The 25700-nt window shown below is 44.2% G+C and overlaps 1 protein-coding gene across 1 annotated transcript; it reads right to left on the bottom strand.

Moving 5' to 3' along the window:
• Positions 1-25: 25 nt before the first annotated feature.
• On the bottom strand, positions 26-25057 carry cilp2 (cartilage intermediate layer protein 2). Its single transcript, XM_035779147.2, has 10 exons — positions 24816-25057; positions 16678-16776; positions 15329-15598; positions 14901-15083; positions 13883-14041; positions 13437-13754; positions 9703-9811; positions 9402-9559; positions 5240-7656; positions 26-5154 (listed from the first exon to the last, which is right to left on the bottom strand). The coding sequence occupies exons 1-9, from the start codon at positions 24877-24879 to the stop codon at positions 5252-5254; spliced, it is 3765 nt and encodes a 1254-aa protein (XP_035635040.1). The 5' UTR covers positions 24880-25057; the 3' UTR covers positions 26-5154; positions 5240-5251.
• Between the last annotated feature and the right edge of the window lie 643 nt (positions 25058-25700).

Below are 25700 nucleotides of genomic sequence, written 5' to 3'. Positions count from 1 at the left end.
ATACGTATCAAATCAGGACATAATATCACCAGAAAAGTCAAAGGTTTATTTACAATTCCTCATACATTTAGTAAATGTCATACAATACACAATTTACACATAAAAACCATATGAAAAAGAAAAACAAATGGGCAACGCCATGCAATACATAATGATAATGATTTACAGAGAATTCTCAGGAATTGGTTTATATAATGTGTTGATGGGGGCCCAAGACTTCTCCCAGAGCACAGTGGCAACTATACAAGTCTCTCTTTATAGGCTAGGCAATGGTGGAAATATCCATTGCTCGCTTCACCAGAGGATATTCCAAAATAAGTTAGTCTCCCTCAGAGTAGCCAGACAGTACAGGAGAGGACAGATGCATGCACTCATCATGCTGATGGCACAAGCACACTCGGAAAACAACCCGAGGCCAAGGCAGGGCTGTATAGTGTCTAGTATTCGACAGGACGAGTAGTAACACAAGACTGCTGAATTGCAATGGAGAAGTGGTGAAAACCGGGGAGAAAATGTGAATTGTTATTTAATCACCTATGTGAATTGTGAAGCATGGGCCTGTCTTGGAATTGTTAGAACCTGAAACAGTATCTGGAGTCATAGGGAATCATGTCATTTGGCTATTACTTATTTATTTAAAAACAAATTGTCAAGTTTCTAAATTTGAAATGGGAACACTTTCTTTCTCCTTGTTATGAGTTAGGAAACTCCCAACATTATTTTCAACTCATTAAACAAAGTCATCCAGCTCTTAAATATCTACTTTGAAATCCTCTGAAAGACAAAGAGACTGTTTGGATATTCCTTACTATTTTTCTCACTTGATGTGTTACGTAACATTGGCAGTTAAGACTTGCTCTGTATCTCAACCTCCCCCCATAGCCTCTCTATGAAACATCTACCATTCTACAACATGTCAGTGCACTTTGCCTTTAAATGGTCTACTCCCATATGAGACTGCTTCTGCTTCAGATAAGTGATTGACAGCAAGGTCAAAGAACACTTTTTTTTTCTTCTCTCTCCAACAGCTCCCTCTTATTAAAAACTATCACAAGATAATCTCATCCTTCTCTCACAAATGACTCCGCTGGATATCTTTGGTATTACATGTCCTCCAGTTGTCCCAATAGCTCTGACACCATTCAGTGGTGAATAGGAGTTGGGAGTGATCATCACAGATGCAGCTCGGCTGCAACAATCTGCTTAGGTGGACTCTCCATGCTAAGAGGGTTTAACAGGCCCATGATGGCAGAAGTCATTGATAATGACTAGAGGACCATAAACCATCATTTCCACATGTTGCTCTTCATAGGCAATTTACAATAGATTTGTATAATCTATTTGATCTCAAAGAAAATGTGGCACATCTATTTAATTGTCCTATTTTTGGCTTATGTTTTGCTGACTGAAATGTAAGAAAACACCTTGATTTTTCAGCTAATTTTAATAGTAGGGTCATTTTAATGTTGAATGGACTTGACCTCTTGGGCCTAAATCATATCCAACAGCAGTCTGGAAATCAACTTGTTTGGCTTTTTATGAAAGACTTGGTCAAACTCTTCAAAGTGCTCCCAAGAGTATTTGTCATTTATTTCCTAATTAAGGACTGCGCTGATAATAACGTGCCAGACCTGTTTGCTGCCTCTGTAGTCCACAGACACTCATTTGGGTTTGGATTAGTTCAGCTCTAGGAGCTCTCCAACGGTCTGAAGGGACCCACAGCCACCCACTACATAGATAAACAAGTTTGGACCTATTATCAATGGGGAACTTTCCTCCAATTACAGAATCCAATTAAATAGGCCTCCTTGAACATCTTCCCACTTGCCACTGTACTGCCAAAGCACCGGAGAGCCTCTAAAATTCATACTCAGTGAGGGGTAGAAAGATGGTATGCTCAATATTGGTTCTACTGAGGGATTGTTTAAATAAAGATTCATTTTTCCAGAATGTATTTTCCCATTGGGAAACACATGGAATTGGTCCTGTAATAGACTAAGGTGTGTCTGCAACTTAACTCTAGTAATAAGTTGTTTAGTTGCTACTGGAAAACAGTACAGTTGAGATGTATTTTTCCCTCTGGAAAGGTACTGTGTTCTCTGTAGCTGAAAATATGATTGTACAATTAATGCTAAAAGTTTGAGTCATGCAAGATATGAAAAGTTATCAGAGCAGATTGCCGAAGTATACTTGACACAGACTATGTAAAACGATTACCTAACATTTTAATTATGGTTATTCACTGTAATGCAAAGGAATCCTCTACAAGCTCCCTTATAAATATCTTTATTATAAACTGGGGGGGTTCGAGCCCTGATTGCTGATTGGCTGAAAGCCATGGTATATCAGACTGTATACCACAGGTTTGTATTTTTCATGCTCTAATTACAGTACCTTGGTAACCAGTTTATAATAGCAATAAGGGACCTCAGGGGTTTGTGGTATATTGCCAATATACCACGGCTAAGGGCTGTATTCAGGCACTCTGTGTTGCGTCGTGCATAAGAACAGCCCTGTCCCTGGTATATTGACCATATACCACACCACCTCAGGCCTTATTGCTTAAGTACAGTGCATTCGAAAAGTATTCAGAACCCTTGACTTTTTCCACATTTTGTTACATTAAAACTTTATTCTAAAATGTATTAAATTGTTTGTTTCCCCTCATCAATCTACACACAGTACCCCATAATGACAAAGCAAAAACTTTCTTTTAGAAATGTTGGTAAATGTATTCAGACTCTTCACTCAGTACTTTGTAATCCCTGCCTAAGGTGCTTCAACAGACTTGAGTCATAGGTATGACACGACAAGCTTGGAGAGTTTCTCCCATTCTTCTCTGCAGATCCTCTCAAGCTCTGTCAGGTTGGATGGGGAGCGTAGCTGCATAGCTATTGTCAGTTCTTTCCAGAGATATTCGATAGGGTTCAAGTCCAGGCTCTGGCTGGGCCACTCAAGGACATTCAGAGACTTGTCCCAAAGGCACTCCTGTGTTGTCTAGGATGTGTGCTTAGGGTCGTTGTCCTGTTGGAAGGTCCTGAGCGCACTGGAGAAGGTTTTCATCAAGGATCTCTTTGTACTTTGCTCAGTTAATCTTTCCCTCCATCATGACTAGTCTCCAAGTCCCTGCCGCTGAAAAACATCCCCATGCTTCACTGTAGGGATGGTGCCAGGTTTCCTCCAGATGTGATGCTTGGCATTCAGGCCAAAGTGTTCAATCTTGGTTTCATCAGACCAGAGAATCTTGTTTCTCATGGTCTGAGAGTCCTTTAGGTGCTTTTTGGCAAACTCCAAGCGGGCTGTCATGTGCCTTTTACTGAGGAGTGGCTTCCATCTGGCCACCCTACCATAAAAGCCTGATTGGTGGAGTGCTGCAGAGATGGTTGTCCTTCTGGAAGGTTCTCCCATCTTCACAGAGGAACCATTTAAGATTGATGGAGGCCATGTTCTTGGGGACCTTCAATGCTGCATAACATTTTTGGTGCCCTTCCCCAGATCTGTGCCTCGACACAGTCCTGTCTCAGTGCTCTACGGACAATTCCTTCAACCTCATGGTTTGGTTTTTGCTCTGACGTGCACTGTCAACTGTGGGATTTTAAATAGACAGGTGTGTGCCTTTCCAAATCATGTCCAATCAATACAATTTACCACAGGTGGACTCCAATCAAGTTGTAGAAACATCTGAAGGATGATCAATGGAAACAGGATGCACCTGAGCTCAATTTCGAGTCTCAACGCAAAGGGTCTGAATACTTATGTAAATGAGGTATGTTTTTTAACATTTTTAATACATTTGCAAATCTATGGCGATTCCTAAAAAACAGTTTTTGCTCTGTCATAATTGGGCATTGTGTGTAGATTGATGAGGAAAAATGTCATTTAATCAATTTTACAATAAGGCTGTAACGTGACAAAATATGGAAAAAGTCAAGAGGTCTGAAAACTTTCCGAATGCACTGTATACTGAAGGATTTACCCTATTTACCAGCAGTACCAAGTACAGTATATTGGCTTGTCACATGATGATTTGCAAGGGCTCTCAAGTCAAAATGGAATATAGCTATTGCACTTCATGAGACAAAGACAGACATCCCCCCCACACCAAACAACAATATAGTCTCAGAATTAGTCTAGCTAATTCTCTGCTATGTATAAATAGGGTTTTCATGTCTGTTGTTTATTTGTTTTATTTTTTACATTCCTGACAGTAACGTACAAGGGATGTTGAAGAACAGACAGAGGTGTGTTGGATGAGTACTTGGGGACTTTGTGGGAAGTGAGGGCTGAAGGTAATTGTGTCATTCCTCACAATCTCTTCTCCCAGGTCCCATACCGCAGGCTCTGTTTAGTCTACTGGTGAAATCTGTTAAGGGATGCTTGTCTTGGCTAGGGTCCTGATGCATGTTGTAGTTAAGTTACAGTAAAGTTTGTCTGGATTGCAGTTGGCAATGTGACATGGTAAACTTTTTTTTTTTTAACCTAGAAACAAGGGTACTATAAAGCGCATCTGTGGAACAGAGAACGATAATTCCTTGCACCCCAATGCATCTTAAATAGGCCTCTTCTTGGCAGAGAATACTTCCCGGTTTCTAGAAAAGGGGCCCACTGTCTGTTACAAACAGACTGGATCACTAGGACCTAATGTTCCTCTGATTTTGAGGGACTCGTGAGTACAATGGAAAGCTTTGGCCAATTAGGAAGTGTTTAGCATTTAGACTGGCTTTTACAGTTGGTTATAACTCATGCGATCATAGACATCAGAAAAGACGGTCACAATGGTTAATGTGGAACGCTACAAATCCAAATATAAACTTGATTTCTCAGAAATTGATTTGGTCGTTTCCTTCATAAAAGCCTATTAACGCCAATTAAATTAATGTCATTTGCTGGACTGATGAAAGCTACAGAAATGTAGTTCTTCTCAAATAATACAATTAATATTGATATTTATTGCCAAACCCTTCAAGTAAGTTTCAGAGAAAATACATGTCTTAATTTCTCTCCTCCGTGTGGTTTTGCCGGAATGGTTACTGTTTCAATAGAGTACCGTGCTGTTCAGAGAAAGTTCACATCCAACATCACCAAGCTGACCCAACTTGACATTTCAATATTTGGTTGTGAGGAATCCATCTTCTTTATTTCCGACTCAAAGACCTAAGAGTAGATTGAAAGGTGTTAGGAAAACTTTACACACACTAACAATTTTCATTCTGTGGCTCAACGAAAACTTGTAACTCACTTAACGGCAGATCTACTGCCTGTCCTGTGCACGCATCGTGGATCTTCTCCTGGTAGAGGAGCTGGATCTGCGGCTGTTGGAACCAGAGGGGTAGGTCACCACCCGGGAGGACCTTCCCCGGACCTGCAGCCCCTGCGCCTCCCGCATGTCCCGGGCCATCTGAGAAAGAGTCTGGCTGGGGTTCGTCTGGAGGCGTTGGAAGAGACTCTCCCTGGTCACAGTCCTTTCTGGGCAGCTGAAGGTCAGAGCAACTCCAGTGTCTGACTTCATCTCCCTGGAGAACCCGTCAGAGGTACCGTCAAAGCAGCGTCCGATGGCGATCTCTTTTGCCACCCTAGGGTTCTGGTCTGTGACCGTGTAAATGCCATAGTTGTGCCCCAAGGGGTCGACAGGGCCCAGCATGTTGAAGGCATGGGACTCGTTGTTCGGTGAGGTAGGGGGGTGCTTGGTCAGGTACTCCTTTAGCAGGCTGTTGACGCCCACTCTCCGACAGTTTCCCTGTGGGAGGACTGATATGAGGGACCTGTCGACTGCGGCTTGGTCGAAGAGCATGCCACTGCACTTGAACTCGAGGCAAGCTGCGGAGGTGTTAGCCACATGCATGTCACGAGTGCTGCGGATGTCTCTTATACCGTACAGCTGACCTGCGGTCTCAGGGTGGGTGCCTCCATGGTTCTGTGACCTTATCATGACCTCCTTTTGCCCCTGGATCTTGACCTTGATGTAGCAAGCCCTGAACTCCTGAGGGTTGGGCCACCAGGAGTGGTAGTCACCCGTCCACGATGTTAAGTCGTTCTCTTGGAAGGGCACAACATTGTATTCGTATTTGTCCTTTTCCACTCTGAAGAATCGGAAGTGGTTGGCATCGACTCCAGCATTTTCACAGTCTATTAAACTCTGATAGGGGTATATTGGTCCATTGGTCTCTTCCACATTGTTGGGGTTGGGTTTTGCCAAGTTGATTCTGAAGGCTGTTTTCTTGAGAGTTGGATCATCGTGGTCTGATCGCTGGTAGTCTATCTTGTCTAAGTATGGCTGAGACACTCCAATGATGTTTGGGTTCATCTTTGGGGTTGAGGGAGCTGCCTCCAGCTCTTCACCACCCATAACTCCTGTGACATAAGCTGTGTAAGCATCAGGCACCTGGGCATCACAGAAGGCTGGCAGGCAGGCTCCATTGGGTCCGGTTATCACACTGTCAAAGCGACCCCATGCTCTGGGGTTAGAGGAGAAGCCAGGCTTGGGCTCCAGGTTTATCAGGCTGATGACCACACCTTCCAGCTGCTCAGTGTTCAGGAACTTGTCATTCATGTACGCCCGCACTTTGACGTAGCAGCGGCGGTTCTCAGGCACGTCCAGGTTGAAAAGTCGACGCTCCCTGATTTCCATGTTACCTATGAGGAAAGTGCGCTCCTCTCGCTTGCTCCTCCCATTACCACCAGATGTGGTCTGAGTGTAGTGAAAGTCACTCTCCTCCTCCCAGATACCTGTGTCTGGGTTGAGGGACCACAGTTTCATTTTTGGAATGTGAGCTTGCATTTTGACGTGCTGAGTGTCTAGGAGTACTTGGACCGCTCCAGCCCCCAGGACTTCCTGGTTCGCCTCATCTCTGAAGTCAACAGAAAACATCCCATATGTTCTCAGTGGAAGCATGTCACCCTCATCGTCCACAAAGTTGAGCTCACCAGGAGCGGCAGCAGCTGTGGTGATGTTCCTGGGGTCAATGAAGGTGACACTGGCTTTCACTGTACCTTTGTACACCTCCCCATTATTCCTGTGGAAAGAATTTGGAGGTATGACGATCTGTCCAATAGGGTCCTCCCCTTTAATTTCTCCTAAGTCAATGGTATTTGTCTCTCCAGCATTGATATCAATAGGTTCCTGCTTTCTCATCACCTTCACGTCATGGTAAACAGACCCCCCTCTCCTGTCGAAGATAAACACCTTAGGAGTGTCAATGAACTTCTGCGTGGGATCCACAAAGTTGACTACTAGCCTCTCTGTGTCTGGGGTTATATTGAGTGTGAAGCCTCCTTTGTACCCTGTGGTGCCTACTCTCTCCTTGCCAATGTACATGTGCCCAAAACGCAGTGGTTCATCGTTGTCTGCTGTGACCACCCTGCCACGTACCAGCACCTTGGGCACTACACACTTCTGGCAGCCACACTCAGTTACCGCTTTGATGGGCAGGCTGTAGCTCCCACAGTCTATTACCCGGCTCTCCATCTTCTGGACCCCACAGCAGTAGCCACCTCCATCCCTGCAGCGCAGGTCGAAGTCCAGGGAGCCTGCACACTTGTTGTGGGGGCAGCGGCCGGCGTTGTATAACATAGAGTCCGTCCCAGGCTGAACACAGTCCATGGGCAGTCTGATGAGGTGGTTCTCAGGAGTGGGGTTGCATGCCGGTGTGCCTTTAGCTGTGGAATACACAACACATAGAGTTAGCAATGAGAATACACTTGTCTTTTATGGCTGTAAACATACAAGCATATGCGCATACAGGAGTACATTTACTCATTCACTTATTTCATACAAAAAACAGATGCAAATGGCCCACTCTGTCATACTTCACATTAACATGTAATTACCTAGAATTTCATTTTCATAGGGAGCATTACTGTAATTAGTATGCAATAACAATACCTGTAACTATGGTAATATGAACAACATTTAGAGGTTTCCTTTATTCTCAGTGGGACAAAAAGAGTAGTGTTGTTCTTATAGGTATCTGGTGGTTATGCAATGCTGGTTAATTGCATTGTGGTTATCAAGGTACAATGAAGGTAACTACATGGTAAAGGAGACGCAATGTAAAGTGTTCACTTAAACACACGTTCTCTCTCTGTCCACATGCTGAGCGACGACCACGATTAGCCAAGTTGCACAACAAATCATTCATAATGGGGTAATTAGATGTGAACTTCGGGAGAACAATTGTTCACCAACCATCCAGATGGAAATTGGAAAGAAAAGATTTTTGTTTACCCAAATGTTGGCAAAATGATTCATGTGCATGACATCATGGCTGAGTATACGCTCCAGTGTTCCTGTTAAACTCCCCATCCTCCAAATAAGAAGATTATTGCAGACAGATGGAACAGTCTGATTAGCCCAATGTGTAATTTCCGTCCCTGGTCCCTTTGCGTTCTTTCAAAAACTAATTAAAATAACTAAAAGAAACGATAGGAAAATGGTACAGATGTAAGATCTTAAATTGAGACAGTTTGCTACAGCAGGAAAATAATCCTGCAGCAATAAGATATTTGAATTATGTGGATTATAATTAATGGACATTTTTTGTAGGGGTTAATACATTTTTTTAGTAATGGAAAATCAAGTCTGACATTTCAAAGTGAAAATTACAAACTTAAGAAGCTTTTCTTAAACCTCAAAAGTTTGACATTTCCTGCATTTCAGGAAAGACCCCACATCTGTAGTCCTGTCTTTTTAATATGAATGAATTGAATTGAATATTTTATTAATTAACTGGAGTGTAGCCTAATGTTCCCTAGTGTAGGGAACCACATTGGGCTGGTAGTGTGAAGCAGGTTCATCATTCACCACTAAGAGCCTTGATGCTCCAGGTGTTGTTGGTCTAGTCACAGGGGCAAATCTCTCAGGCTGTAGCCCGGGGCTGATTGCTTTAGCACACTCCTCCGCAAACCCCATTTGTCAATCTATATCGTGGCTAACAAGCAACTGGGGAATATGCACAATGTGTATCTATCCCGCAAGGATGTGGAAACGCATTCTTCTCTGACTTGGCAAAAAAAAAAAGGAACAGGATTTATTGCCAATCTTGGATTTCACTTCAATACGGGGAGCTCTGGAGAACTGGGATTTGGGTTTTTACTGTGTCCGCGATTTCTCGGTAAAGAAGATTTGTTTAGACAAGGCTGCTTTCGACCAATGTAAACATAATAAAACCTTACTGCTCCACGTGCTGCCAGATTCTGTGGCCCTTGATATTTAATGATCTTATTTTCCTTGGGTGTATTTAAAAAAAAAAAGTTGTAACAGATACAGTCAAATTTGCTGAAGTTTTTTTTTTCCCTTTCTCATTCAGTTTACTTCATCCAGCATCCTTCCCTTACTGTTCATTTCTACAAGTACAGTATAGGTACAGTTAGTATAGGGTTTGATGGATAAGGTCTATACATACCGATAACAGTGAGGAATGCCTGTGAAGACTTGCTGCTGCCTGTTTGGCTGCTGGCTTTACAGTAGTAATGTCCAGTCTGCTCTGGCTTCAGGCCTCTCAACAGCAGATCCTCTTCGTATTTAAACACATTCCTATCTAATAGGGTCCCATTGTGGTACCTGGAAAGGAGAACATTCCATTAAAAAGGTAAACAGAACATTCTAATAAGCTATTTTAACATTTAAAATAATGGCATCTAGCCATGATTAAAATAAAACTTGGAGGATTTTTCCAGAATTTAAAAGTAAATGCATTATCTTACCAGTAGTATTTGTCAGGCAATGGTGACCCTGTTGCCTTGCAGCACAACATCACACGCTGTCCCTCGTAGCGTACTTTGTCCTCCGGGTGCTTTACAACATATGGCTTCTCTGCAAAGCAGTAGGAAACAAATCCTTAAAAACCTGGCTCCGAAACTGTTGTGAATGGTACCACCGAGGCATCATGATTCCATAAAACTTCATCAGGCCTACAGTTGAAACTCTTGTTGGTCTCCGTACTTATGAAAAATGATTGGTGTGATTATGGTTAAAATACTGCCGCTGTAACGGCACCTGTGTTTAGTTTCCACATACAGCGAGGTCCGGAATGATTGGATCCCTTGATAAAGATGAGCAAAAAATACTTTATAAAATAAATACAAATACTGAACTATATTGTATGCTCAAAAACAGATTTTTACAAATATTTTGTTTAACAAGTACAAAAAAAATCCTTAATCTTCATTTTAAATAGTGCAGCACTCTCCCATTGCGAGAATAACAAAACCCAGCCTTTTCAATCAAATGTATTTTATAAAGCCCTTTTTACGTCAGCAGTTGTCACAATGTTTAATGAGATTGGAGAACATATTGAGAGGGATCTTACACCATTCCTTCATACAGATTCCTTCCAGATCCTTGATATCCTTCATCTGCACTTATGGACAGCCATCTTCAATTCCCAGAAACCCTAGACCCACTCCAATTTGCATACCGCCCCAACAGACCCATAGGTGATGCAGTCTCTATTGCACTCCACACTGCCCTTTCCCACCTGGACAAAAGGAACACCTATGTGAGAATGCTATTCATTGACTACAGCTCAGCGTTCAACACCATAGTGCCCTCAAAGCTCATCAGTAAGCTAAGAACACTGGGACTAAACACCTCCCTCTGCAACTAGATCCTGGACTTCCTGACGGGCCGCCCCCAGGTAGTAAGTGTAGGTAACACCACATCCACCACGCTGATCCTCAACACAGGGGCCCCTCAGGGGTGCATGCTCAGCCCCCTCCTGTACTCCCTGTTCATTCATGACTGCACGGCCAGGCACGACTCCAACACCATCATTACATTTGCCGATGACACAACGGTGGTAGGCTTGATCACCGACAACAACGAGACAACCTATAGGGAAGAGGTCAGAGACGTGGCCATGTGGTACCAGGATAACAACCTGTTCCTCAACGTGATCATGACAAAGGAAATTATTGTGGACTACAGGAAAAAGAGGACCGAGCACGCCCCCATTCTCATCGACGGGGCTGCAGTGGAGCAGATTGAGAGCTTCAAGTTCCTTGGTGTCCACATCACCAATAAATTTACATGATCCAAGAACACCATGACCTTCTTGAAGTGGGAACGACAGAACCTATTCCCCCTCAGGAGACTGAAAACATTTGGTATGGGTTCTTAGATCCTTAAAAGGTTCAACAGCTGCACCATCGAGAGCACTGGTTGCATCACTGCCTGGTATGGCAACTGCTCGGCCTCCAACCGCAAGACACTAGAGAGGGTAGTGCGAACGGCCCAGTACATCACTGGGGACAAGCTTCCTGCCATTCAGGACCTCTATACCAGGCGGTGTCAGAGGAAGGCCCTACAAATTGTCAAAGACTCCAGCCACCCTAGTCATACACGGTTCTCTCTGCTACCACACGGCAAGCAGTACCAGAGCGCCAAGTCTAGGTCCAAGAGCCTTCGAAACAGCTTCTACCCCAAGCCATAAGTCTCCTGGACATCTAGTCAAATGGCTACCGAGACTACATCACTGCCACTCTGTTGTCATCTTTGCATAGTCACTAATTAAACTCTACCTACATGTACATACTACCTCAAATAACCGGTGCCCACGCACATTGACTCTTAAGAGCCCCCTGTATATATTGTTAGTTTTTACTGCTGCACTTTAATTACGGCAGCGTAGCCTAGTGGTTAGAGCGTTGGACTAGTAACCGGAAGGTTGCGAGTTCAAACCCCCGAGCTGACAAGGTACAAATCTGTCGTTCTGCCCCTGAACAGGCAGTTAACCCACTGTTCCCAGGCCATCATTGAAAATAAGAATATGTTCTTAACTGACTTGCCTGGTTAAATAAAGGTTAAAAAAAATTAAAAATAGTTTACTTGAACAACACTGCAGAGTTTGGTAACAGAATGATGGTTTTTGCTGTTGGTACAGTCATTCTGTTATCAAACTTTGCATCTGCACAGTTTTTCAAGTAAATTTGTTTTTGTAAAAATGTTAAATGGAAATTGTTAGAAGTGGTCTTTTTGCATCCCGACTATGGTTTGTTTAACTTTGCAATCATTGTTTTTTGTTTGGCATACATTTGCAATGTTAATTTTACAGTATTTTCTGCTGATATTTAATCAATTGATCCAATAATTCCAGGCCTCACTGTATATACACTACATGACACCTGCTGGTCGAACATCTCATTCCAAAATCATGGTCATTAATATGGAGTTGGTTCCCCCGTTGCTTCTACAACAGTCTCCACTCTTCTGAGAAGGCTTTCCACGAGATGTTGGAACATTGCTGCTGGGACTTCCATTCAGCCACAAGAGCATTAGTGAGGACGGGCACTGATGTTGGGCGATGAGGCCTGGCTCGCAGTCAGTGTTCCAATTCATCCCAAAGGTGTTCGATGGGGTTGAGGTCAGAGCTCTGTGCAGGCCAGTCAAGTTCTTCCACACCAATTTCTACAAACTATTTCTGTATGGACCTCACTTTGTGGAAGGGGCTTCCTCGAACTGTTGTCACAAAGTTGGAAGCACAGAATCATCTAAAATGTAATTGTAGAGTAAAGTTAATATTTCCCTTCACTGGAATTAAGGGGCCTAGCCTGAACCATGAAAAAGAGCCCCAGGCCATTATTCCTCCTCCACCAAACGTTACAGTTAGCACTATACATTAGGGCAGGAAGTGTTCTCCTGGCATCCGGCAAACCCAAATTTGTCCGTCGGACTGCCAGATGCGTGATTCATCACTCCAGACAACGTTTCCACTGCTCCAGAGTCCAATGGCGGCGAGCTTGATCTTAGGCTTGTGAGCGGCTGCTCGGCCATGAAAACCCACTTCATGAAACTCCCGACAAACAATTATTGTGCTGAAGTTGCCTCTAGAGGCAGTTTGGAACTCGGTAGTGAGTGTTGCAACCGAGGACAGACGATTTGTACACACTACAGCACACTGCGGTCTCGTTCTGTCAGTTTGCGTGGCCTACCACTTCGCGACTGAGCCGTTGTTGCTGCTAGACGTTTCCACTTCACAGTAACAGCACTTACAGTTGACCTGGTCAGCTCTAGCAGGGCAGAAATTTGACGAACTGACTTGTTGGAAAGGTGGCAACCTATGACGGTGCTAAATTGAAAGTCACTGAGCTCTTCAGTAAAGCCATTCTACTGCTAATGTTTGTCTATGAAGATTGCATGGCTGTATGCTCAATTTTATACACCTGTCAGCAATGGGTGTGGCTGAAATAGCCAAATCCACTCATTTGAAGGGTTGTCCATATACTCCTGTATATATAGTATAATAGTTGTAATGGTCTGAACTACTTCAGACTGTTCTCCAGTGGTCCAGATTGTTGATTTATACATCCTTCCCCTAGTTTGACTCTAGTGGTTGGATGATTATACAGACAGACTGACTGGCTCAACCCAGTAGTAAGTACATAGAGAACATACTTTATCATTGGGCTTTTGTTTGTTAATGTTATTAAGCGTGACTCACCTGCAGACTTTAGGACCACCCGTACCCAGGATGACCCAGTACTGTTGCTGGAAGTGGAGGTGGTAATGGGGGCAAACTTCGCCTTGTGAATGTAGAGCTGGGTGGGGGAGCTGGAGCAGACCCCTGGGAGTCTGAAGAGGCCCTTGGAGTCAGTGCGGGCGTGGATGATCTTGGGCTGACTGGCCAGCGCTATCCTGGCCCCCGCTACAGGGACACCGGACATACTGAGGACCTCTCCCTGGAGCACGTGGCCCTCACACACACAGCGACTGCAGTCCTCACTGGGCCGACCTTTGGGACACTCGCGATTACAATTGGCTGCAGATACATAGACATACACATAAACACCCACACACAATACATTCAGTATACTTTTACATATTAGATTAGAATTGTTATTTTGTTTTCACAGACATATTCTCTGTCTCTTTAGATTTACAACTTACGTGGGGGGCATGGATTTTTCCCACATTTCTGGATTTCCACCGCTCGTCCCACACACTGCACTGTCACAGAGGTTCTCACACAGGTCCTCCTCCTGATCCTGCGACCCTTGCCACAGGTCACCGAGCATGCTCCCCATGGACTCCAAGGAGTCCACTTGGCTGGTCAAATAGCAGAAAGTAAACATTAATGATCCAGATGATAAACTGTAACTGAACGGTCACTTTAAAGCAAGGAGGAAGGAAAGAGGCATTGTAAAAGTATTATCACAGGACTTTTGCCAGGCTACTGGTCAACTGATGAAAGTGTTTCGTGTCAGGTGGTTTCCTCCTCTCTATGGGACAGAGCAGAGACGGTGCTGCTACTGATTCCCCTTAGGGAGCAAAGTGCACCGTGACAGCCTCCTCCTGATCAAAGCCCTTGGAGCCTTAAACACATCAAAAGGTGTGTTTACGACAGTGACAGATAATTGAAAGAAGCCCATGTTCGGGAGAAGTTAGGAGAAATGGGACAGCTCGAGAGAAGAGGCTTTTATGTATGAGAAACTATACTGCTGCCAAAGGCTCTACTGTGGGCGTAGTCTTTGTACTTATTAAACAACCGAACGGCTAATGTACCTACTGCCACATCTCAGATCTGTTGGCTACAGTTGACTGATACTGATTGTCTTCATGTTAGTGATGACTCTGATCAGCTGAATGTCTCTTGGCAGAGGATGAATTAGGGAAAAGGTCCATGATAATGATTCGGCTTGATGTTAAAGACTGGCGCGGTATACTGTACTGTCACGTGTCAAACTCATTCCACGAAGGGCCGAGTGTCTGCGGGTTTTCATTCCTCCCTTGTACATGATTGAAGGTCACTGATTACAGTAGTTAGGAACTCTCCTCACCTGGTTGTCTAGGTCTTAACTGGACACATTGAAAGGAGAAACCAAAAATCAGCAGACACTCTGCCCTCCATGGAATGAGTTTGACACCCCTGCTGTAGGTCTATGTATAGATTGTGTTGGGAGGGTACCTTCGCATGGTGGGGTGGCACACTCCGCCCTCTCTGTGTGATGGCCCTGGCATGGGGGCACCAGCAGCAGGGGCAGGGGCTGGATGCTCATGCACTTCCTCTTGCGCACCTGGATGCCCACGTCATTACAGGCTGTAGCAGAGCAGGTTCCCCAGGTGGCCCAGTCTGTCCAGTAGGCCTGAACTGGACACACAGAAACAAGACAGAGTGACAAGGGTGAGTGAGTTCTCCACTTTGAGATAGAATGGACTCAAGTAAGCTGGCCGGAAGTTTGCAAAAATAACTGTTACTTAACTATGTACAAGCACAGATCTTTCACAGTTTGGGAAAAGACGAACAGATCATTAGTGTCCATAAGCCATGCATCTACTACAGTGTTCAGTGGCCCTTGTAACCCACGTGAAGGGAGTATTGTGGTCTGTGGGTACCTGGTGGGCACTGGAAGCGGACGTGGTAGTTGGAGCAGATGCGTCCGTAGGGCTGCTCCTTGTTGATGCACCAGAAGCCCTTCTCTAGGCTGGAGTGGGTCACCTCCCCAGTCTCTGCTGCTGCTACCCAGTCCGTGGTGCGGGCCTCCATGGCCACAGGCCGGACACACACCCTCTCCCTGTAGTAGAACCGGATGGCCTCTAACCGCTCGTAGTCTCCATTCCCCCCTGGATGGTCGATGTTGAACCAGGACGTCCATTCAGTCACACCTGCCATACATGCAGAGGGAGACAAAGACAGGGAGATACGGGTCACAACAAGGAGGGAGGTCACAACGTTTAAGAGAAGAGTCTGCTACTGCCATTTTCTGCTGAGTTGAGTCACCCAGGGGGGCCTGCGTTGACCAAACTCTTTCCAAGCCCTGCGGCCTCAACTCAGGCAGTCAGATGAGGAGGGCGGGAGGGATAGAGGCACGCTGTCTAGCTTTCGTCTGCCACATGTTCAGCTCTGAGGATTTCCAAAGATGTGAAGAAACAACCTCACTACATTCCATTAGCAACATACCATGGATCTTTCTTTCTCTGAATAATAGATTGCTTCATTGGAACGAGACCCTTGGGAGGGATCAGGAGCGAAGTGAGGTGATCTATTGAGGGACGTTATCAGGATGTGTTCTCTGTGCTGTTGTAGGTAGACAATCTCAACACAGACCTAGTGACTTCTAGTCTCTTTGTTCAATTAAAAACACTTGCAAATGTATCAAAATCCAGTGCATTTTAATCCCTGTGGTGACATTAGGTACTTAGTTTTAATGTCCTGTACTTACTTTGTAATGAATAGTTAAACTGAACTCGTGAATAAAAAATAGACTCTTATTTCCATGCAATTTCTTTGCTCCGCTATGATCCTGACAAGTTAACACCATTGTCTTGTTTCACCAGACTGCTCAATCAAAGAAACAAGACGGAATCTAAGCATAATGGAATGTGAATGTCTAGTTGGAACTGAACATTAATTACACAATACAGGCAGGTCATTTCCTTTCTGGAAATCAATTCAAACTCAGTTGAGAAATTGGGGAAAAACCTCATGGATTCTCACCCTTGGCAAAAAATTGGACTTGACCCCAAACTCTGATAGGTTGTATGTTAATGTTACTAGTATGTTATAAAACTGTGCATATTAACAGTCAATGTTCTGTTCTTACCATGGGTGTGTAAAGTCTATGAGTTTCAGTACATCAAAGGGGGAAAACCCTTCTGTCTGGCGCAGAAGACAGTGTTGTGTGAGTTCTTCCCTCCCGGGTTCTATTGGTAAACCAGGTGGCATTATGATTGTGCTCACTCACCTGTGGTCTGCTGTGGCTCGGTCAGTGTGTTGTAGGCCAGCTTCCTGCTGCTTTCTGTCTGGCTCCACTTCTTAAACAGAGAGCTGTTCCAGATGGGTCCTGGATGGGGAAAACCACACCATGAATACACCATTACATCATGACCACCAACCTTACCTGCACCACGACCATACTGTAACAGTGACCTCAGGAGCTCTGTTCAATGGATCCATCACGTTTTACAACAGGGAGAACCAGATTTATGGGGGCGGAAGCATGACGGTTCTAGTTTGCAGAGCTACATGTGTGAATAGTGGGTGATCGGCGTGTTCTCATCAGGTTATCTGAGTGTCTGTGAATGTGAGAGGAATGTCTACGTCTCACTCCGCGGGCCGTGGTTGAAGGCCACAGGGTAATCTTGTGGTGGGTTACCCGATCTCGGTACACTGCCCCTGGGGTGTCTGGGTTTCCAGAAAACAAAGACAAGCCGGATTCTATTTTGACGCCCCTGCAAGTTAGGGAAATGTCAGCAATCAGTCTGGAAAAGCTCCATCCAGATTTACATTTGCATTTCCGTGAGAGTTATTTAACATGCTCTTCAAAGAGGTAGAGTTTCAGAGGTTTTCGAAAGATTGGCAGGGACTCCGCTGTTCTCACTTTAGGGGTAAACTTGTTCCACTACTGGGATGCCAGGACAGAGAAGAGCTTTGACTGGGCTCAGTAGGAGCTGCCCTCACGTAGGGTTGGGATGGTCAAGAGAACAGAGGTGGTGGAACGGAGTGCTCGGATTGGGATCTAGGGTTTGAGCAAATTAGAAGTTTTATTAGTTGTATGTACGAGATACACATGTTATACACGATCCAACATAATGCTTACTTGCAGGTTCCTTCTCGACAACGCAACAACAATAATAAATAATAAAAGATAAGAATATGAACATAAAGTAAATGTCTCAGTAGAATAGAATAATGATTTTAGCACAAGTATAATAAAGGAAGGCACATTTTATAGTCAATATTTACATGTTTGTTTCGGGGAAATGGGGACTGGGGGCAAGGGTTTAAATTGTGCAGTATTTAGAAATCATAATAAGAGTCTGGTAGCAGCAGTTGTGATGTGTGTGTGTGTGTGTGTGTGTGTGTGTGTGTGTGTGTGTGTGTGTGTGTGTGTGTGTGTGTGTGTGTGTGTGTGTGTGTGTGTGTGTGTGTGTGTGTGTGTGTGTGTGTGTGTTAGGCTTGGGCGGTATCCAGATTGTCATACAGGATATTCGGTAATACCGACACTGAACACAAGGGGCGCTCATTTCAAACCCCCCTGAGCCTTTGTTTTTCGAAGATTACCAATGCTAACAAGTACATGTATAATCCAATAGAGAATGCTAACTAAATACTAATGAGCGCATTACGAACATGTTATACAGTCTCTGACTTAAAGGAAACCTGGCACCATCTCTACGGTGAAGCATGGTGGTGGCAGCATCATACTGTGGGGATGTTTTTCAGCAGCAGGGACTAGGAGACTAGTCAAGATTGTGGGAAAGATGAACAGAACGAAGTACAGAGAGATCCTTGATGAAAACCTTCTCCAGAGCGCTCAGGACCTCCAACTGGGGCGAAGGTTCACCTTCCAATAGGACAACGACCCTAAACACACAGCCAAGACAACACAGGAGTGGCTTCGGGACAAGTCTCTGAATGTCCTTCAGAGTGGCCCAGCCAGAGCCCAGACTTGAACCTGATCAAACATCTCTGGAGAGACCTAAAATTAGCTGTGCAGCGATGCTCCCCATCCAACCTGACAGAGCTTGAGGGGATCTGCAGAGAAGAATAAGAGAAACTCCCCAAATACAGGTGTGCCCAGCTTGTAGCATCATACCGCAAGAAGACTGGAGGCTGAAATCGCTGCCAAAGGTGCTTCAACAAAGTACTGAGTAAAGGGTCTGAATACTTATGTAAATGTGATATTTTTATTTTTAAGAAATGTGCTAAAATTTCTGAACCTGTCTTTGCTTTGTTATTATGGGGTATTGTGTGTAGATTGATGAGGGGGAAAATAATTTGATCAGTTTTAGAATAAGGCTGTAACGTAACACTTTCCGAATGCACGGACCTCCAGAACCAGCAGCCAAAGAACTGGGTCCAGTTGACCACAGCAGATCCATCTGTCCCTTTTTGTCATCTGTACATCTGCCTTCTCTATATCTGCATCTGATCTTGTCATTATGCTGGTTGAATTTTACAGACAGCAGTCATTCCCTTTGATATTACACACACAAACACACTTCTAGTCACTCCCCACATATGCGGCAGCATTAGGCATCAAAGGGCTAACAGCGGAGTCCTTTCTTTCGGTTCCCAACCAAGTGTCTGAAGCCATTGCGGCCTGAGAAAGCCATTCACACCATGGACTGTCTCACGGCCTGACTGGCTGTCTGTGAGAGCGCTTACCGCTTTAGGAGGGACACTGCAGAGTTTTTGGACACATTCACTAAGTCACCCAATGCAGGGGCAAGCGTCAGTCTCGTCCCTCTGGTTGTTATTGCTGACTGTGGCTCTTTTTTGTTATGCCAACACGATTCTCTTCCAATTTCATGGCTTTAGAGCATTTTCTCACAGTATGCTGGTCACCCCAGGGAATGGCTTGTCTTCTAATTTGTATTACTTACACTAAGTTCCAGGTCAGTCTTCGCAGTCTGGTTAAACCATGTATCTGTAACATGAAAGCAATGGGCTGCAGTAAAAGCAAGGTGGGCTTTTCATATCTAGCTTGATACTGTCGATCATAAACAGGGGTTTTCATATTTGATATCAGTTTTCCGTCCTTGATATGGAATGACTGGATAAATAGAAACAAATGCCTCTCCACATAACCTCTGCAGTGCAGATGTGAATGCCTATGCAGCAAACTACCTCTAACAGTTTCTCTTACTCTCTCTGTAGCTTTCCTAGTCATTACTAGATGAACTGTGGAGGAAAACAACTCCAACATTAATGAGTGGATACATGTTGGGTTTGGACACACGTCCAAGTGACCTTGTCGCATTAAATGAACGTTGATTTGATTCGAGTTTAAAGATGCGTGGGTTGCAGTCACTGCTGTGTCTTGATGGAGCAGTTTGTTACAGGGAGTGTATGTAAGTACCAATGCCATCATTAGTTAACTGTGTGGGGTTGTGCCTATTCTACTTCCTGCTTTTGGAAATTAGAAACGGATATTGTTTGGGTTTTTTGTTGGTAGGGGCAGGGTTTTGATGGAACAATCTACTGGACAGAGAACTGCACTATTACAGGCTGTGGCTACTCCAACAGGGACACATTGCTTACACTTCAAGATGTTTCATAATGCAACCTCAACCGTTAAAAGATTACAAGAGTCGTTTTATGAGGTGCATTAGGGCATTTTATATAGGAATTCATATTTGATCAAAGGGCCACATTATGTTCTGTATTCAGCTATGGCAGGTGTCTAAGTGCACTGGCCTCGGCTCCAGTGGTTGACTTTGACTAGTTAACGTTCCTTTGAGTGCCTTGTTAACACTTTATATGTGAATTTAAAAAGCCAGTGATTTTATCTGCGCTGTTTCATGATAATGATATGTCAGTGGCTTGACTTCATCTAAAATGTGTTAAAACACACTCATGTGTGAGGAAACACAATTAAACTGAACCGGATTTTCTCCTCTGTTTGAGGTCTATACTCCTGGTTAACCTTCCCTAATAGAGGCCTCTCTTCTACCCTGCCACGACCCTCGTAAAACACCAACCCAGTAACAAGATATTGGAAAAGGTCAAAGTATAGTCCCATGTAATGGAAACAATACATTAACAACGGTGCCAAGTATGTTTCTGTACCTATTAACAGACCCTCTTTCTCCCCCTTAATATAGACACACAGGCTAGCTTAACTTAATAACGCTCAATACCAGGCAATGTTCTATTAGTCATGGAGGGAGACTCTCAACTGGGTGTTGGAATTTCTTTTCCAGCCCCAGCATTGTCTCTGTAATGCTAGCAACCCACTGCACCCGAACTGCCTTGGCTTGGCCATTCTGGTGCCAATGTCTGGTATGCCTGGCGTTGTTGTACTTACTGGCCTCTGCTCCTTATTCTGGTAGCACTTCTATTTGAGGTGTGTTCAGCATTCTCCCATTCATGTCATAAAGCTGCTTTTAATGTGGTGCTGAGCTTTAGATAAAGGGGACACGAGGACAAAATCATCTATTAATACTGCAGGTTCTTCTAAAGGGCATTCTCCTGTTGCCTTCTCAGCAGCTCGGCCTGGTGTTGTCCTCGACAGAGCAGCATGCACACTTGGCCATTGCCTCATGCTAATAAAAATTTGCAAGAAAATAAAAGTATATGTTTGTGAAGTTTGATACCCAGAGAAAGACTTCAGTCAGATTAGACAGGCAGCCCAGACAGATGTGTGTTGGCAGAGACACAGACCTTTCAGCAGGTCTGGAGGTTGTTTAAAATATTCCAGAGCCTTTACAAGAAGAAAATGTAAAAACACCTTTCTGTGTTATGAAATGGCTTGGATGGAGTGGCGGATGAGCGTTGGGCTGAACGCTGAGCGTCTCTCCACACAGTGTTGATGCAGCTTTGCCATGCCTCAGCCCCACAGTTAAGTGTAATAACAGGCGTGTGCAGTGAAGCATTAGAGCCCTGGAAACATCTGTTACAGAGCCTGGCCTTATTTGGATTTAGGTAATAAGGAGGTATTTGTTCAAAATCAGAAGCATTTTATTTAGAAAAAAGGGTTTGTGGCAAACTATTGGGCTGAAAAGTTAATTCTGCCGTCCTGTATGGATTAATGGACATAAATGATTGCCCAGAACAGAAAGTAAGGGTTTTTGATGTGTGTGTGTCTGTGAGTGAGTGTTTATGCCATGGCCTTGCAAACATGTGGAAGCTGTTTTGTTTCTTTGGTCCATACTCTGGCTGAGATGTACTGTAGTGGAAGAATCAGACGGTCTGTTCGCTTTCGCTCCCTCTCTCACTCCACTCCCTCACTCCACTCTACTCACTCCACTCCCTCCCTCCATCCCTCCATCCCTCCCTCACTCCCTCACTCCACTCTACTCACTCCACTCCCTCCCTCCCTCCCCCCCCTCCCTCCCTCCCTCCCCCCCCCCCTCCCCTCCCTCCCTTCTCTCCGTCACTCCACTCCACTCCACTCTACTCCCTCCCTCCCTCGCTCACTCCACTCCCTCCCTCCCTCTTGGCTGCAGGGCTGGTTGGGGAGCTACTGATTGATTATTGGTCAGCAGCATCTGTGGTCCATTATCCTGAACACAGTTTTCCCTCAGACATTAACTAATGATGCAAATCAACCACAACATTTGGGGGAATTTAAAAAAGGATAACAGAGGCTTTGTGTTCTTCACGTCAACTTATTCTACCGTACTAAATGTACTAATTCAAGCTATAAAAAAACAACTAATGGCCTCAGTGGTATTTTCCCAGTAATACAGTATGTCTGCAAGTGCTTGTCTATGCTTCTACAATGACTATACAGGAGCTTGAGAAATAACTGCTTCTTGAGCCTTAACCTATTCCTATGTCTCAGAAGTAATGCTAGTGTACATAGCTCCTTCAACGCAGACATCAGCATGATCAAACGGTAGGAGGGAAACCGGAGTCATTTCATTTGAAGGGCCTTGATGTGACGATTGATGGGAATACAAGGGACTTACTTTGATCTCTTTCTTCTCCCTCCCTTTCTCATTAAAGTCTATGGGCTAGACTCCCTGGTAACTGGTTTAGCTGGCTCACTGCACTCCAGTCAGTCTGTGGAAGCATCTGGAGAATTAGCTAGTCTCTCTGAATGAGGCCGATTAGCACAGGGCAACATTGATTTTGGAGTTCTGAGACAACGTCTTCATGGTCCCAGTTGGCCCACCTCTATCTTGAGACTGGCACGGCCACAGAACATTACAGTTCATTAACAGGCAGCCTTCTTGGCATGTGGCTATATAAAACACTCCACTAAGACCTAGGACTAGGTTTAGCCTGGCTGACTGAGTAATGTCAATCACAGTGTTCCGTCTGGGCACCTCAGTAGCGCCCAGCATCCAGGAGCAGAGCAGCTGTCTCCCCGAATAGAGAAACAGGTCATAAATCTCTGAATGCTGAGCATGATGAAGAGAATGATGGAGGGAAGGTGAGATAGAGGCATCAGGAGGGGAAATAAAAGTAAATGTTTTCTTGGGGAGTGCAGACTGAGTCCCGCGAAGAGTCTGCAGCTACTGATTAATGTATTGAGGTGAGATGGGGACAAAATACCACAGCTGCCACAATGTGTTGGCGAGTGAATTCGCCACTGTCCATTCTATCAAACACCTAGTTAGTGTGATACTTTTTCTGCACAAACAAGACTGTACACGCCCTGAATTCTAAAATAATCCCAGGTCTATCCATCCATTATAACAGCTTCAAGGCTAGCTTCAATCCGACCGACAGAGACTGCATTCACGGTAAACGCTGCATATGTATGCTCAATCGGCAAGGACCTTTCAATGTCAATTGTCCTCGGTCCGGATTGAATCTAGGCCTTACTGTATACTGTAACTAGTCTACAGCCACAAGGACGTTGTACAATCAACGTCAGAGAAACACGTGTTGCCACTAGACCAGAGCAAGCCCCAAACATCCATCTGCTTCTCATTAACACGACAGCGTGTTAATGAAATGAGCGTTCTGATGACTTAACACCACATGATTAACACCTCCAGAGGTGGGATAACCCTGCAGGGACAGACAGCATCCCTATGGTGCGACAGTAGGATCAAACCACTAACACCTAAAAGACCACACACAGCACACTGAATGTTGATCTGCTGTTCTTCCGTCGATCGTTCGGCACGCGGTGTTTTTTTGTCGACCACCCCGCCAGGGGATGTCTACATGTAAAATCAGTTTGCAGAATTCCGTCCGTCGCTCTGTTCAGAGGTGCTGAGTACTCTCAGCCGGCAAAACCTATTGTGGAGCATTTCCATATAGGGTTTACTCCAGTGTTTAACCCAAAAAGGCTCAGACTTCTGTTTCCATCTACACGGGCCGGCACCCGTGTTTCACTGGGACATGGCTCCTGTGGACCTGCTCTCAATTGGGGCCAAAGCCAGGCCACTGGTACCTTTCATCTTGCATTTACATAACAATAGCTCACTGTTTCAAGTTTCACTTTTTTTTTTATTGTCACATACAGTGAAATGCCTTTCTTGCTGGCTTTCACAATGCAGTAGTACTAGAATTGTTTTTTTTTTAATCAAAAAGACAAGTAGAACAAAAACACACAAGAAATAAAATAAGAACACGAGAATGTAAGTAAGCTATATACAGTGCCAGAGTCAGTGCCAGAGTCAGTGCCAGAGTCAGTGCCAATACCATATTTACTGTGAACTTTAACACCTTCTCATAAAGCTACTGTTTTGATGATGCAGAGGTTGTTGATTCTGCTCTTCACAAGTCCTCACTGTCAACCCTAGTTATGGAAACAAAATGTCCCTAGTTTCACATAAGGGCGTATTCACTAATGTAACACCGGTGTTACAGTGGAAAATCTGCATTGGTATGTTCAAGCCTTTAAAGGACCACTGTTGGTACAACACTGACATCCACTGGGACAGGCTATTTTCTCACCTTCTAAAGTTCAGAGGGACAGACATCTGTGCACGTATTGAATTACTATAAACACCATTCTAACAACATTTTCAAACGTTTAAATCGAAGCGTGAGAGCTGTCGCTATTTTCCTCATTTACTATAGAAACCAAGAGTGCTCTACTAGAGACGGTGGATCATTGACAGTGTGTCAGAATGATGAAGCTGTTCAGGGTGCAGGGTTGAATTGGCTCTTATGGACTTCTCTCATTTGAGTAATGATGTTGCTTACCACAGTGACAGTTAAATGGCATCTCAAACAAAGGCATTGATACAAACACAGTGTCATATATTATGAAAAATTAGTGGAAAATATTCTGCTGATAGGTGCACAAATTAATGTAAGTTACTTTTTGTGTGATAGATTAACCAACATCTTAAAACACAGTTCACACTTTAAAAAAGTATATATATTTGAAAACTTTATGTAGGCTAATTTATAGCAATCGATCATTAATTCAAATAAACATGCCATTGTGAGGACATTAACTTGACGTACCTTGAGCCACAGCCACTGCCACCAGGAAAGACAGGAGTAGTGTCATCTCTGTAAAGTCCCACATGGTGTCCCTCTCACAATCACAAACTTGGATGACTTCTTTCTCTCTGTATTATAGTGTCAAGTCAAGAGGAAAATGTGTTTATTTTCAAAATGGGATGGCTACAGAGTCTTTGAGTGTTCTCAGGTGTGGATGATGCTGGTTGGAAGCCTGCTCCTGTCCCTATACCCAGTCATATGAGAATTGTGAGTTAGACAGAGCACAGGAGTTTTAAAAGAAGAGACACCCAGAGAGCAGTCCAATCCATCCCCCCTTTGCTCACCATTGGCCAGTGCTCTCTCACATCTGTCCCCCATACCACTCCCCAAAAAAGTCAGAAGGAGAGAGAGGGGGTGGGGGGGGGATTACCTCACATACAAGTTTTTTTTATCACTTTCCATAGATTAAGATTGAACCTGTTCTGACTGCTTTAAAATCTTAATTTCCCCCTGCTTTGTAATGCGTTTTTGGGCTGGTACCGAAGGTTGTATCCTCTCAGAACAGGTGTGTATATACCTCCAGAATACAGAGAAAACACACTCAGATATTATGATAAAGTGTAATATTATGTGTGGGTCCAGAAATGACAGCTATTGTTCAGTAAGTAAATGCTCAACCTCAGTGTAGTGTGATTGATGATACCGTAACTAACAAGAGACAGGCCTGACAACTGCCTAACAATAGCAATCAAATTGTCCAGAACCAAAAATATACACTGTGGCTTGGTTTTTGTCATGCTATTTATCAAAACAACTGAAAAGGTTAGTGCTGTCCAGGATCCTTGGGACATCGCTACCCTAAACCCTTACCTAACCCTATCCATTTTAAACGTCAACTTCAATGAG

This window comes from Oncorhynchus keta, chromosome 1 (assembly GCF_023373465.1).
Source record: "Oncorhynchus keta strain PuntledgeMale-10-30-2019 chromosome 1, Oket_V2, whole genome shotgun sequence".
Lineage (NCBI taxonomy): Eukaryota > Metazoa > Chordata > Actinopteri > Salmoniformes > Salmonidae > Oncorhynchus > Oncorhynchus keta.
The sequence above is the reverse complement of the archived record's forward strand: the minus strand, read 5'-3'. Positions and strand labels throughout refer to the sequence as shown.